Source organism: Solea solea, chromosome 18, assembly GCF_958295425.1.
Source record: "Solea solea chromosome 18, fSolSol10.1, whole genome shotgun sequence".
Lineage (NCBI taxonomy): Eukaryota > Metazoa > Chordata > Actinopteri > Pleuronectiformes > Soleidae > Solea > Solea solea.
Genome location: NC_081151.1, coordinates 22,873,306 through 22,888,184, shown reverse-complemented (window position 1 = coordinate 22,888,184; position 14,879 = coordinate 22,873,306). Strand labels below are relative to the sequence as shown.

At 45.1% G+C, this 14,879-nt stretch overlaps 1 protein-coding gene across 2 annotated transcripts in view; it reads right to left on the bottom strand.

The window, feature by feature from the left end:
* LOC131444681 (protein jagged-2-like) overlaps positions 1-13,362 on the bottom strand; it is a 51,034-nt gene extending 37,672 nt beyond the window's left edge. For both annotated transcript variants that reach the window (XM_058615253.1, XM_058615254.1), the window contains exons 1-2: positions 12,932-13,362; positions 12,013-12,333 (exon numbers count right to left, since the gene is read on the bottom strand). In XM_058615253.1, the coding sequence (XP_058471236.1) occupies positions 12,013-12,333; positions 12,932-13,006 (396 nt within the window). In that variant the 5' untranslated portion in view covers positions 13,007-13,362. The remainder of the gene's footprint in view (positions 1-12,012; positions 12,334-12,931) is intronic.
* Positions 13,363-14,879: the final 1,517 nt, after the last annotated feature.

Below are 14,879 nucleotides of genomic sequence, written 5' to 3'. Positions count from 1 at the left end.
ACACGAGAAGATCATCTGAAGTCCTTCAGTAAATAAATAAATGGTCAGGTGATCAGGAATACTGCTCAGTTTTTGGTCAGATGTTCATCAGTCCTGATGTTATGGTGAACCAGGAGAAGAACCAGGAAGAAGAACCAGGAAGAAGAACCAGGAAAAGGACCAGGAGAAGAACCAGGAGAAGAACCAGGAAGAAGAACCAGGACAAGAACCAGGAGAAGGACCAGGACAAGAACCAGGACAAGAACCAGGAGAAGGACCAGGACAAGAACCAGGACAAGAACCAGGAGAAGAACCAGGAAGAAGAACCTAGAATCGTCAGCCCAGAGCAACACAAAACTGCTGAGTCACTGCTGTTTCTCAGGAGGTTCCTGAGTCACAGGTGTTTCCCACATCCTCGGCCGTGAGTCGGTGACTTTGTGCCACTTTGTGGCGACAATGACAATCTGGTAAATGTGTTTCGTTTACTTGCAGAGGAGGAAGAGCTCGGACCTGCGAGCTAGGACACAGACAAAGACACTGGTCCAGGTTCTGGTTCTGGTTCCGCCTTCTCCTCACTGATGGATGTAGATGTTAATATTACACTTCCAGTGAAATGCGAGGGCAAAAATCACGTAAAAATCAGGAGGAATGTTCCTTTAATTGAGAATTCACACCAGTAAGGAGTTGTTAACGTTTAAAAAAAATAGAAAAAGAAAGAAAAAGACCCAATTAACGCGTTTTGCTGGAGTTGTGATGAAGAGCAGCAGCAACACCTGTCACGTCGTCACACCTGTTAGTGTATTGACATGAATAAAACATCATGTTGCCCCCGGCGACGAGGGCTGGGACGGTTAATTTAGCACGTTATTAACGGAACCCCCCAAACCCCCCCCCACACACACACACACACACACACCACCACCTCGTGTCTCTAAGGAGGCCCGGTTGGTTCAGACAGCAGATCTAATCAAAGTTAATCTAATCAGGTCTTTAAACGGTGAAATGACCCAGTTCACTTTTCCCACACTGAACAACGTGAACGTCTATTTCTGCTGCTGCACGTTTGAAAAATCTGTGAATTTGTCTGTGAGAGAAAAATCTATGGTGTGAATGTTGAGCTGAGGGTGAAAATTCCACGTTAAATCCAGACTGTGACAGTTTCAGTCCATAAATAACATTTATCTGCTGCTTTTTCCCATTAAATGAACGATCACAAGGACGTCAAACGACTTTGACACGGAATTAATCCACAACGCCTTCAATCTGCTGATTATTTCCTTCATTCATCGAGTATTTGTTTGTCAGAAAATGTCAGACAATGTTATTCAAACCTGGAAATGAAGAAGATTTTTGTCCACAAACCAAAAAGATTCAGTTTATGTAGTTTTTTGCTTTTATGGAGCAAAGAAACTGGAAAATATTTACACTTAAGAAGCTGGAAAATCTAAATAGTTGACAATTCATTTAATAATCAATGAATAGAGTAATTGTTGCATCAAACATTAAAACCTGATCTGGTTTGAATTTCTTCCATAGTGAGAACTTCTAAGGCAAAAATCATCCAAATCATAAATTCAGTAAAAAGTGTGTGTGCAACATGTTTGGCTGAGAAAACAAAGACAACGCGTCGTTAGAGGAGAGATTCTCTTTTTCTGATAATAAAACTGTTTCTGTGTCTTTGCTGATGTCACAGCATGTATTAACGGACTGTGATGTAACCAATGAAAATGTGGACAGTCTGACAGGATGTGTGTGTGTGTGTCAGTGGAAATGCTTTGGCAGAAGCTGCTGATTTGATAAGAGGCTGTAAACAGTGTGAAGTGCAGACCGAGCCAAATCCAGAGCAGCCATGACCGTAAAAGTCCAACAACATGGTCCACACTGACTGTACGACACGCACGCACGCACGCACGCACACACACACACACACGCACGCACACGCGCACACACGCACACAAACACACACACACAAACACACACAGAAGGCTGTGATGAAACACAAGTGTCCAGTTAGAGCCTAAGCTTCAGAGTGATAGTTCAGAGTTTGTGTCATGAGATTTGTTTTTATGAGGTACTGACATATAATTAGCACCGGCTATGCTATGCTATGCTATGCTATGCTATGCTATGCTGCACTGTGCTGGGCCCCGTTCACCGAGAACATGGCTTAATGAGAGAAAAAGTAAAACTGAAGTGTGTAAACCACTCACTCTCCCACACCAAAGCCCATAGAGAAAATCAGTGATTTAAGCTCACAGGGACACGGGAGCTGCTGGTCTACTGCTGCCTCGTGTGGTCACTTTGTGTCACATGTGTAAACATAAACAAAGTTTTTCAAATGCCGAATTTACAAAATAAGACATTTGAACTGAGTGACGGAGGCAGCAGTGGAAAAAAACAACTCCGGTGTGTGTGTGTGATGTTAAAATCACTGATTTTCTCTATGGGCTTTGGTGCGGGAGCGTGAGAGTGGTTTATAAACAGCAGTCGCACGCAGGAAAGTTATCACAGACACGAGCAGGTGTCGATTTTTATTAGATTGACATTTTATAAAGTGGCTTAAATCTGTCAGAGAGAGAGAGAGAGAGAGAGAGCAACTCCAAAACGGACCAGGACTTTTTTCTGTTTTTAGCAACGACCGGGTGCAGCTATAAATCCACCTGAAGCAGCCTTGAAAACTAAATCCAGAATGTTGCACTCGAGAGAGCAGCACAAGTGCGGCCTTATGTAAACGCTCTCAAATCCTCTCCTGACATTCTGCCCACAGCCGCCTCCCCCTCCTCTATCTCTCTAACCCTCTGTTTCCATCTCTCTCTCTCTCTCTCTCTCTCCTTCTTTTCAGTCACTCCTCCCTTCCCTCCACTTGTCTTGACAGCTCAATATCCGGGCACAAAAGCAAACGGACTGAGTCATTGTTCGGTTGAAAGGCGCGGTGACAAAGAGGTTTTACGGCAGCCCTCGATTCTCCCAAGAAAGTGATATTCACGCCATGGGAGAACGAGCGGCTCCCACATCCCTGACCCACCTGAGACCTGAACCACCTGAGACCTGCACCCACCGACAAACACCCGTCAACTCTTTAATGTTGGCTGCGCCGCAACATGAGCCGCGATTATTGTTTTAACTGCACTCCTCGGTGGGCGGAGACGCGTCCGTGGTGACGTCAGAGCACTTTGTTCCCGGCGCTGCAGAGTCTTCATGTTGTCAACTCAAGCCTCGTCCACAGAAACACAACTTTCCTTCTTCACTCTTAGAAAGGTTTCCGTAAACAGGGCACAGTTCCATGAAGGCGTCCTCATGCAGAGGAAACAAACACGTGTGTGGCGCTGTCGTGACACGCCAGACGTTTGCACACTGCACACAAACTCCAAAACACAAGAAGACGACGACGACAACGGACTATCATTCTCCCAAAAGAAAACAAGGGTGATGTTTTCTACTGCTTTATCCTCCACATGAAGGTCAACCCACTTTCTAGAAATCGTACAACATCAGCCTGTCTTTTAATCCCATAACTGTTCCTCAAACTCGGTAGGTGACCTCCTGAGGGCACCAGTGTTTGCAGTGCCAACGTTGGCATTGTTTGGAGAAGAAATGCGACAGATGTATGCCGGCGTTCTCTCAGTATCTTCTGTTTGACCAACCAATCAGCTGCTGCACCTGTTCCTTACCTTGACCCTTGATCAACTGCCAACTTCCTCCTGCTTTGAACACACCCCTCCCCCCAGAGAGAGCCAAACCTCATCCATGACTTCTGGACGGTAACAACCTGACACAGAGGTGAACATTTCAAAACCAGCGAACACAACGAAACTACATCAGCTGATGAAGCATCCAAAGCAATGGACAGTGCATGAGCGAGGTCTACAAGAAGGTGCAGAAACCTGCTGTGATGTTTGGCTTGGAGAGACAGGAGGTGCCGGAGCTGAAGATGCTGAGATGTTGGTTGAAGGTGACCAGGATGGACAGGATTAGGATTGAGCAGCTCAGGTTTAACGGTTTGGAGGTCAAGTAAGAGAGTCGAGGTTGAGATGGTTTGGTCAAATGCAGAGGAGGTTTACGGATGTTGTGAAGGAGGACATGAGGACACAATGGAGGCAGCTGATCTGCAGTGGCGACCGTCAAGGAGGGAGGAGCCAGAAGATTAAGAATGAGAAGCGATTGTGGACAGAAAACAAAGCACCGTCAAGTCAAAGACTGAGGAACCTGAAATGATCCTTCGTCACTGTCCTACCAGAGACTCCATGTCTCTCAGGATGGTCCTGTGAGACACAGCAGCAGTGGAATCACAAGTGTGTCACAGTGTTTCAGGCGTTGGGAAAGTGAAGTCTCTGACAGAGATCCAGGCCACAGATGTGCAGATGTGTGAGGAAACGCTGGTGAACCTTCACCCTCATGAGGACGGTCACGTCAGGTCACACACACACACACAAGCACGATCAGAGTGGACTTCTTTAGCAAAGGTCTACAGAGACAGGAGAGTGTGTTAACTTGAACTTTTACTTAGATTTGTTTGTATATTAAAAGGAACAACAGTCAATTCAATTCCTCACTGAGATAAACACCAGAGAAGCAAAAGTATTAGCAGGGATTCTGTGGTGTTTAGCTGAAAGTACACTATATAAAAAAACATCTATACAAATACAAATAGATCGGCTAGACGTTAAAGTTTCTGTTCAGGTTTTTGCAGTGCAGATGTACGAGATAGTAGACTGTACTAGAACTCACATTAAACATCTCATTATTTATAACCAAACTATTATACGGATATAAGATTGTGTTTGGTGCTTTATCTTGCCCTTACACAATCTTTTCTAGCTGGAAAACTAGGTTTGTAAACCACTCACTCTCCCACACCAAAGTCCATAGAGAAAATCAGTGATTTTAGCTCACAGGGACACAGGAGCTGCTGGTCTACTGCTGCCTCGTGTGGTCACTTTGTGTCACTGCGGTACACATGAACAAAGGTTTTCATGTGAACGTCCTGATGGATGAAGCCGTGGATCAATGTCTTCTGTTTCACTGTGAGCTAAAACGATGATTTCCTCAATGGGATTTGGTGCAGGAGAGTGAGCGGTTTATACAAGTGCCATAAACTTCAGTTTCCTGTTAAACAATGAGATGAAGCAGTGAATTACATTCTTGAGATACTGTAAACTGAAGCTGGTGTATATTTCGTGAGGTCAGCCTTTTGTTAAGTGGTTTTTGTCTTCACAAAATGAAGAAATCCTCACATTTTTAGCCTTAAAATGACAAAGAAAGACTCCGTGTTCTGCGACTTTGGACCATGCGCGGCTTGACTGTGGGACGGAGAACAACAACAACACTTTAGTTCAGACCAAACGAAGAAAACTGGAGGGGTGATCGCGCCCTCGGAGCTAGCGCAACAAGCTACCGCGACCGTTAGCACGTAAAGACGGGAGATTTGAAACTTAAAAAGACTTCAAATGTTCAAATGTTCAGCTCCAGGGTTTCTGTGCTGCTTCAGACTCAGAGACATGATAAAAACACAGAGACACAGATGATGAACAATGAAGGGTTTGGTCGTCTACAACCTTTTTATTCCCCGTGTGCTCACTTCTCCTCCTCTTTCACTCTGTGTGTGTGTGTGAGGACACGTTCTGACCCAAACATCTCTGTGGGGACACTGACTTTGGCTGCGACTCACAAACCGTTCCAGTCTGTGTGTAAAGAAGTGAAATTAAAGGCTATCACATTTACTGCACTGAAGGGTCAAAGGTCATTTGGTGGCAGCTCAGTGGTGGGGCGAGCTGTCTTTGAACTGGGAGGGTTAGGGGTTCAATTCCTGGCTCTGCTTGTCTGTTTGTCCTTGAGCAAAGACACTGAAGCCCACGTTGCAGCGCATGTGAGTGAGTGAGTGAGTGTGAGTGAGTGGATGAATGAATGTGTGTCTGACTGAGTGAGTTGTCTTTCTACTGGAAGGTTGTGGGTTCAATTCCTGGCTCTGTTTGTCTGTGTGTCCTTGAGCAAAGACACTGAAGCCCACGTTGCAGCGCATGTGAGTGAGTGAGTGAGTGAGTGAGTGTGAGTGGATGAATGAATGTGTGTCTGACTGAGTGAGTTGTCTTTCTACTGGAAGGTTGTGGGTTCAATTCCTGGCTCTGTTTGTCTGTGTGTCCTTGAGCAAAGACACTGAAGCCCACATTGCAGCGTGAGTGAGTGAGTGAGTGTGAGTGGATGAATGAATGTGTGTCTGACTGACTGAGTGAGTTGTCTTTCTACTGGAAGGTTGTGGGTTCAATTCCTGGCTCTGCTCGTCTATGTGTGTCCTTGAGCAAAGACACTGAAGCCCACGTTGCAGCGCATGTGAGTGAGTGAGTGAGTGGATGAATGAATGTGTGTCTGACTGAGTGAGTTGTCTTTCTACTGGAAGGTTGTGGGTTCAATTCCTGGCTCTGCTCGTCTATGTGTGTCCTTGAGCAAAGACACTGAAGCCCACATCGCAGCATGTGAGTGTGAGTGAGTGAGTGAAAGATGTGTGAATGGGTGAAAACTGGAGTGTAAAGCAGCTCATCAAGATAAGAAAAGCTCTATATACAGTAAATACAGACCATAATAGCAACTCTTCTTCTTCTTCTCATGATTTTATGAGGTAGTAACGAGGAACAAAGATAGGATGGACAGTCATACATCTGTCGCTGGTTAGAGTTCAGTGTCTTGCTCAAAGGTGTCGGGAATCAAACACCAACCTGAGCCCACAGTGGACAAACTTAACATGAACATTCACCAATAGATGTCACATGACTGGTATAATCCTAACGTTATTGTATTTCTGTGTGTTTTTAATGGTTTAAAGGGATTCCACGCAGCAGCTTCAGCAGCAGCAGCTTCAGCAGCAGCAGCTTCAGAATCAGCAGCAGCAGCAGCGTCTCATTACTCCTGGACCGTTTGTGATATCCAGAAAAATCCAAAACTCTGGCCTGGTGACCCTCATGTGGAGGATTCCCTGACAATTCTACAGCCATGAAATCTAAATAAATCCCGGATTATCACGATGGTTCCTAACGAGGTTCTGCCTCATTAGGAACCAGGCTTTGGTCTCCGTGTCCTGACGAGGTCAGTGTTTATGACGAGGAAACAGATACAAGCGCACGCACACACGCACACAGCGAGCTTTGAGGCTTATTAAAGACACACGGAGCCGAGGGCCGAGAGAAAAGAACAACATGTTTCCCATCACAACATCTGCTCGTCAGACGCCTTTTTGATGTTTGGACGACTGAGCGCTCGGAGTGCGGGTCGAGTCGCTGCAGGACACGGCGTGAGGTCACGGCCGCAAATAAGTCTTTACAGCCACTCCACGTTTTCATTCAGCCATTCACCCACAAGAGTGACACTCCTCAGCCACATGAAGGCAGTTAAACGACGTGAATCACGGATTATCCAGGATTTTTAATAAAAACCGCTCAGTCCGTCTTTTATCTTCAACCAGAGCTTCTTAAACATTTGGAGGCCGGCGACTCCAAACAGAGAGCAACATTTCTCACATTCTTACACCAATTTACTGAAAAATGCAATAAAAAGTGTGGGAAAGTGGGAAAATCTCAGATGTCTTGGTTCTGCTTTCGCTCAAACACCTGATGTGAAACCTCAACACACGTCAGAGTGAAACCAGCGGGGCAAACTGGTCCAAACAAACACCATTCCAGGGGAACAGAAACACATTTCAGCCACTTATTCTCACCACTCATTAAACATAATTTACTCCAGATTAAGTCTATCCTGGTTTACAAATGTGTTTGCAGCTCAATCTCAACACTTTCTCACAGGAAGCTGAAGTTTGTAAAACCGCTCACTCTCCCACACCAAAGCCCACAGAGAAAATCGCTGATTTTCTCTGTGGGCTTTGGTGTGGGAGAGTGAGCGGGACAAGCTTGAGCTGAAGCAGATTATATCCGGTGAGTGTTTAGTTGAGAGCAGATCACAGATGATGACGTCTGGCTCGTGTTATGAGTCATTCAGAGACATGAGCGAGCAGACTTTAATAAAGTGAACATCCTTGTTTTACTTTCCCTCGGCATCTGGACGTGACAGAGTCCATAACAATGACAAACGTCCATGTTGTTGCTTATTATGGCTCTTTTTCTTCTTTTTTTTGTTGGAGTTTTAGTTTTGTTGCACAAGTGTTTTGCACATGTGAGACAGAAAGTGAAAAAAGCCTCTTATTATGAAGCAGCTTCATCTCAGACACCGTCTGTCCCATGACACGACGACGCACAATCAGCCGTAAAACAAGACGCACAACCTGCAACGACACACGTTTACACGACAACAAGGAAACATTCACATTTACTGCAGCTCACAAACAAAGATGACGTTCAACGGTTAAAAACTTCCCAAAATTCACCATCACCAATGCTCGTGTGACGCTGAATCATCTCACATGGACGTCACATCCATGTGAGAAGAAGAAGAAGAAGAAGGAGAAGAAGAAGAAGAAGAAGAAGAAGAAGAAAAAAAAGAAGACGACCCTGACAACATTTACTGTAGGAGGAGAAGAAGAAGAAGGTGTACGAGAAGCAGAGGATATAAGGAGAATTAAGAATAGTAGAACGAGGAGGAGGAGGAGGTGAAGGAGGAAGAGGAAACATGGAAGGAGCTGCTCCTCCTCTGTCAGGCTGAGGAAAGTCAAGGAGAGCAAAGCCTTGATCCTTGATTTACTCCCAGAGGGTGAGAGCAGGAGAGACTCTAAAAATACTCCACCAGGAGACAAGGAGAGACAGCAGGAGCAGAGGAAGAGGAGGAGGAGGAGAAACGGGAAGAGGAGAAGAAGTAAACTCTTGTTTTTGTGAGAGAAAGAAAGAAAAAAAAGTGTCTCCATCCTAAAAATACACTTTCCTCGTGACAGAAAACTCACAGGGAAGCTGAGTTTCCTGTTGTATCGCCTCCCTCCGTCAGTCTGTCTCTCCCTCCCTCCTTCAGTCTCTCTCCCTCCTTCAGTCTGTCTCTCTCTCTCTCCCTCCTTCAGTCTTTCTCCCTCCTTCAGTCTCTCCCTCCCTCCTTCAGTCTCTCTCTCTCTCCCTCCTTTGATGAAAAGATGTCAGTGAGGACTCAAACAGCCGGAGGAGCAAAAGCAAAAGACAGAACAATGTTCTTCTTTTTAAAATCGTCTGTCTCTTCATGTCAACACCACTGTCCCAGATTCTGCAGCAGGTCACTGAAGCAGCAGCACAGACACACAGACAGACAGAGAGACAGACAGAGACACACAGAGACACACAGGCAGAGAGAGAGGACAGAGATTCTGCAGCAGGTCACTGAAGCAGCAGCAGAGACACACAGAGACACACAGAGACACAGAGAGAGAGAGAGAGGACAGAGATACAGAAACAGAGAGACAGAGACACACAGACAGAGAGACAGAGACAGAGAGACAGACACACAGAGACAGAGAGAGAGGACAGAGATACAGAAACAGAGAGACAGAGACACACAGACAGAAACAGAGAGACAGAGACACACAGACAGAAACAGAGAGACAGAGACACACAGACAGAGACAGAGGACACAGATTCTGCACCAGTTCACTGAAGCAGCAGAGACAGAGACAGAGGACACATACAAAGAGACAGAGACAGAGGACACATACAAAGAGACAGACACAGAGACAGAGGACAAACTGCAGAGTGTCACAGAGTTCAGTCTCAGTCTGGACGACGATTCACTGATCAATGACACGATGACACGTGGATTAATCTGGATTAATCTCACACACACACACACACACACACACAGGTTTTTATACCATAGTGAGTGAGGAGGACACGTCACACGTGGAAAAGCCCTTTGAAGACCAAAGGTCCTCACAGAGACATAAACACACTCAGAGTGAGACAATGAGTCAGTGACGGTCAGTGAGTGTGAACCTGAGAGTCAGGGAGGTGACGACGTCCACACTGACACTGACACCCACACACACACACACACACAGACACACACACACACACACACACACAGGGGAAACTGGATCCGCCCACTGGGCCTCAGAGTACTACTTCCATCCTGCGTGCGCTGACAGCGGCCGACCGTGAGCAGTGATGAATGAACGGCTCAGGGGAGCAGCTGATGTGCTCCACATGTGTGTTCTGACATGAATGAATGAATGAATGAATGAATGAATGAATGAATGAATGACTTCTACATATAATATATAATCAGGCACAAAGAGTCCAATATCATTCATTCATTCTTCATGTTTATTAAATTCAAATATGAAATGAAACTCACATAAAGACTTAAATATCAATGTAATGTGAGGAGCTGCAACAATGACTACAATTAATAATGACTAATAATCCATATTTTCTTATAAGACGTTTAAACATCATTATTTCCAGGTTTTTAGAAATAATTATGAATATTTTCTGATGTTTTATGACGCAAAACCACGAATGGACGGATGAATCGTCAAATTTGATCATTTAATCTGGTTCAATTTTATTTAGAAAAAGAGAATGAGTGATCCCTAAGAAATAATATGTATTTTCAATAAATAGTGCGTGAAAATGAACAGTTAAGAGGTTTTTTCCTCTGGTTGGACGGATTTAAGTGTCATAAATGGCACATTGTTAGGAAAAATCATTCAAATATTTTTAATAATAATAACAATCATCTTCAGTTAAGAGGCTGAAATGTGCACGTTTACGTGTGTTTCTCCTCTGTTCCTCTGTCACTTAAGTGTTGGAAACGACTGTCAGTGAACAGCTGTGTGTGTTACGCTCTTTTCATCAGTGACTTTAGCTTCCTCCTCCTCCTCCTCCTCCTCCTCTTCCTCTGTTTTACACGACGATGAAAACTGTTTCCAAAACAACTGAAAAACATTCCTTCAATGTTTAAAACTAAAAATAAAACAGATTGTGATTAATAATCTGGACAGCATCTGTTAGTGACCACACACACACACACACTATTGTGGAATCAGAAAAAAATTAACTTTAAACGACTTGAATTTAATTTAAAAAACATCACAATCTCATTTTTTTTTAAACTGATTATTGATTATCATTATGATGAGAGTCATTGATGACCACATGGTTTCTGACAGCTCACTCAGCTGATGTGTGGGAATCAAACCTGTGACCTTTCCTCTAGAAGGACGTCACCTCCCTGATTCAGCATCAGCAGCAGCATCAGCAGCAGCTTCAGCATCAGCAGCAGCAGCAGCAGCAGCATCAGCAGCAGCTTCAGCAGCATGACATGAGACTCTGCGCCTGTTTCCCACGCTGCGTCTCCACATCAGGAGACTGTGATTGGCTGAATCTGCTGCTGTGTTTGGATGAGCTAATGAGTGACCTGTCACTACTTCATCAGCACACACACACACACACAGGTTTGTACAGCTATTCTTCTCAGGACTCTGCATTGACTTCCACACATTTAAAACAGACTAAACAAAAAGCTCATCACTAACTTTAAATTCAAATCTTAGTCCTAAACTATAACCAGCTCCTCAGAAACGAGGTTCTGCCTCATTGGGACCAGGTTCTGGTCTCCATGAGGACGACTGGTCCGTGTTTAAAACAACGAATGCAAAGAATAAACCACAGGAATTACATTCATAAAAACATGACCACTAACCTGACCATAACCAGCATTAGTTAATGCGTAAGCCAAGCCTTAACTTAACCACAATTTACACTTAACCTCTGACTCCACTTCCTTTAGAAATGAGATTCTGCCTCATTAGGACCAGGTTTTAGTCTCTATGAGGACTACTACACACACACACACACACACACACTGCAAACAGCGGCTTATTTACTAACTCATCAAACGGCACCTTGCGCGCGCTCGGGGCCACTGCTCCACCGCGGTGCTCTTCACATGACGTGTGATCACGTGCGTGAGTGAGTGAGTGCGTGAGCGCTCTGCTCCGTGTTTCACCAGCACAGCGTGAATCCATCAGGATCAACAAACTCAAACACACGCGAATCCGCGTGACTCCGCTCGTGAATCCAGGTCAACATTTTCGCTCCTTTGACGCAAACTCTGCGTGTTTTCAGCTCCACTTACCGGCCACGCGAACTGGAACGGGATGGTGATCTTGCCGCCGTCGCTGCTCCGGCTCAGTCCGCTCTTCTGGCTCTTGAAGTGAAAAGTATTCCCCCCGATAACTTTGGTAGTTTCCCAGCCGTAGGTGCACGGCCCGCTGGTCGTCACCTCGCTCTGATATTCCTTTAAACACACGCGGAAGTACGTGTCGCACTCGTCCGCGCCGCAGCTTCCCTCCGCCGCGCTCCGCTCCGCGTCGCAGCAGTCGCCGTTCAGCAGCTGCGCGCGCGGGTTCTCCACGGACACCAGCTGCAGCTCGAAGTAACCCGTGGACAGAGACACCTGAGGAGGACATGAGGACAGGTCAACACAGTGGTGTGAAATGATTTTCACATGGTTTGGCACAAACTCAAGACTTCAGATCTGGATGAAGATCAAACTGCAGCAGAAATGTGATTTAAAATAATAAATAATAATAAAAACAGATCCATTTGTTTCTCCTTGTCGTGCAGGTGAAGCTGCAAACTGGAAACACGCGAGATTGTTTCACGGTTAGTCTGCGTAACGGAGGCTGCGCGTGAAAGCAGCATTTACGCACGGAGCTTTGGATCATTGAGGGCTGAAAGAAGAGAACTTTTACCACTAAATGACTGACTTTTACGCACTGAATGAGCGGATTATCTCACACACACACACACACACACGTACAACGAACCCATGGCGCAGAATAAGTCTTTTTCTTTATAATTTTGGACGCGTTTTATCTCCAGAGCTCACGCGCACAACGGTGTCAAACGCGAGCTCCCGTGACTGCGCTCACGATTCAATTAAGACTGGAATTTAAAACCCGCTCCAAAAACCAGTCAATCAGTCAATACATGAATGAATGGATGAATAACGGACAGTTCCCAGTGAGAGCGTGAGTGTTTTCCCTCCTCACCTGAACTCGCAGCAGCAGCGCGAGCAGAAAACACGTCAGTGACAAACGCGGCACTTTCCACACGATATTCCACATGACTGCGGCCGCGCGGTGTTGGTGACCATGAGGGAAAAGCAAGCGCTGGAAGTCTCACTGAGTCAAAACACTGGTAAAGAAGAAGAATCCTGCTCCTCTTCCTCCTCCTGCTCCCGGTGTGTCCGGGGCATGCACGGCACGCTTTGGCACGGCTCGGCTCGGCTGCTCCTCTTTGCTCCGCGGACGCACAGACGAGGACAGACGCGCAGGCTCCGCTTCTCTCCGCCGCTCGACGCACTGAAACGGTACAAGAGCGAAGCAGCGGCGCGTCTCTGCTGCGCGGAGCCGGAGCCGGAGCGTCAGCCGTGACTGACAGCTGCGAGGGCCAATCACAGGCCGGGAGGGGCGGAGCCTTCGACAGGAGGGAGCCAGCCAGTGAGAAAGAGGGCGGAGTAAATAAAAAAAATGATGATTAAATATCGAGTTCGTTCTCATTATTTGTTTCACAGACAAATGACGTTTTTATGAAGTGTTTTGACAAAGTAAAACGTTTGTCCTTCAAAATAAAACCTCACTAAAATGTTTCACATGAAAATTAAATGTTTTAAAAACTCTAAAATAAAAGTTTTAAATGTGAGTCACGAAGAAAGAGTGAACATTTGTTTTAAAAAATAAAAAAAGCTTCTTGTTAGAAGAAGTGAAAACATTCATTTTTGCTCCTCACTGAGCAGCAGCAGCAGCAGCAGCAGCAGCGGCAGCAGCAGGACACATGGCTGCCAGCGCCCTCTACTGACACCTCCCTGCATCATGTAGAGGAGGACACACGGTGGTCAGAGGCAGATGAGACAATAATATGATAAGACACATTAAAGGAGAGCGGATAAAAAGACTTAAAGTTCCTTTTCAGTCTAACACAGTCAACAACCATGTATTTTAATTATAAAGATCCTTTAAAGGTAGATAATCTACAAACACACACATATATAGATGTTTGTTCAAATAAACTTTAAAAGAATTATTTCTTGTTTTTAAAACATGTTATAGAAGCAGGAACATGCTGGAACATGAGTAAATGATCTCTATGTCACTGATCTTGGTATCAGAATAACTGGAGATGCCACAGTGTCAAATAAATGCAGATTTTTCCCTCGCCTAAAATAATATTGCATTTTCAAGTAAACATCATCTTTACAAATATGCAGTAGGAGCTGAAAAACTCAAGAAGTCATGTAACTACATGTGGACAAATGACAGAGGTTTTAGTAAAGAGATGCACAGGCGTGGCACAGCTTGGCACAGTTTGGCACCATCTGTGCCATTTCAGATTTCTTAGGAAAAATATTGAAAGGGAAATTTTACTATTTAACAATCACTTTTTTTCTCAAACAAAAATTAAAAACTAAGGAATAAATCAGATTACACAGTGAAAATAAAATAAAAGGAAAAAAAACACATGATGTGTGCGTGTGATGCATTCAAGCGTCTGCACGATATCAAAGCTCTGAAGCCGGGATCTTTGAAATCAGTGTTTCCCAAACACTGGGGTGGGGCCCACACAAGGGACACAGGAGATTTTTACTCGTCCAAAAAACCATCAAAATAAAAGAGAAATAAAGTCAGCAGGATTCGTCTCTCTCACTGTTTTACCACAGCAGCTTTCAACTGGACATGGAGAGAGGACAGTGTCTCTGGGACAGCTGCGTGTCCTCGCACAGACTCCAGGACAGACGGCGACAGGTGGACGGACGTCAGACAGCCTCCCTGTGAGGCAGGTGCAGACACACACACACACACTGGTCGTCTCTTATCAGCAGTGATAAGGAGACGAGTGAGAGATAAACACGACGAGTCACGAGGTCAACGATCTGCACACAAGTCACCGGAGTTTTCTGCAGCAACAGATGATCAATGATCAAAGTGATATTTTAATATT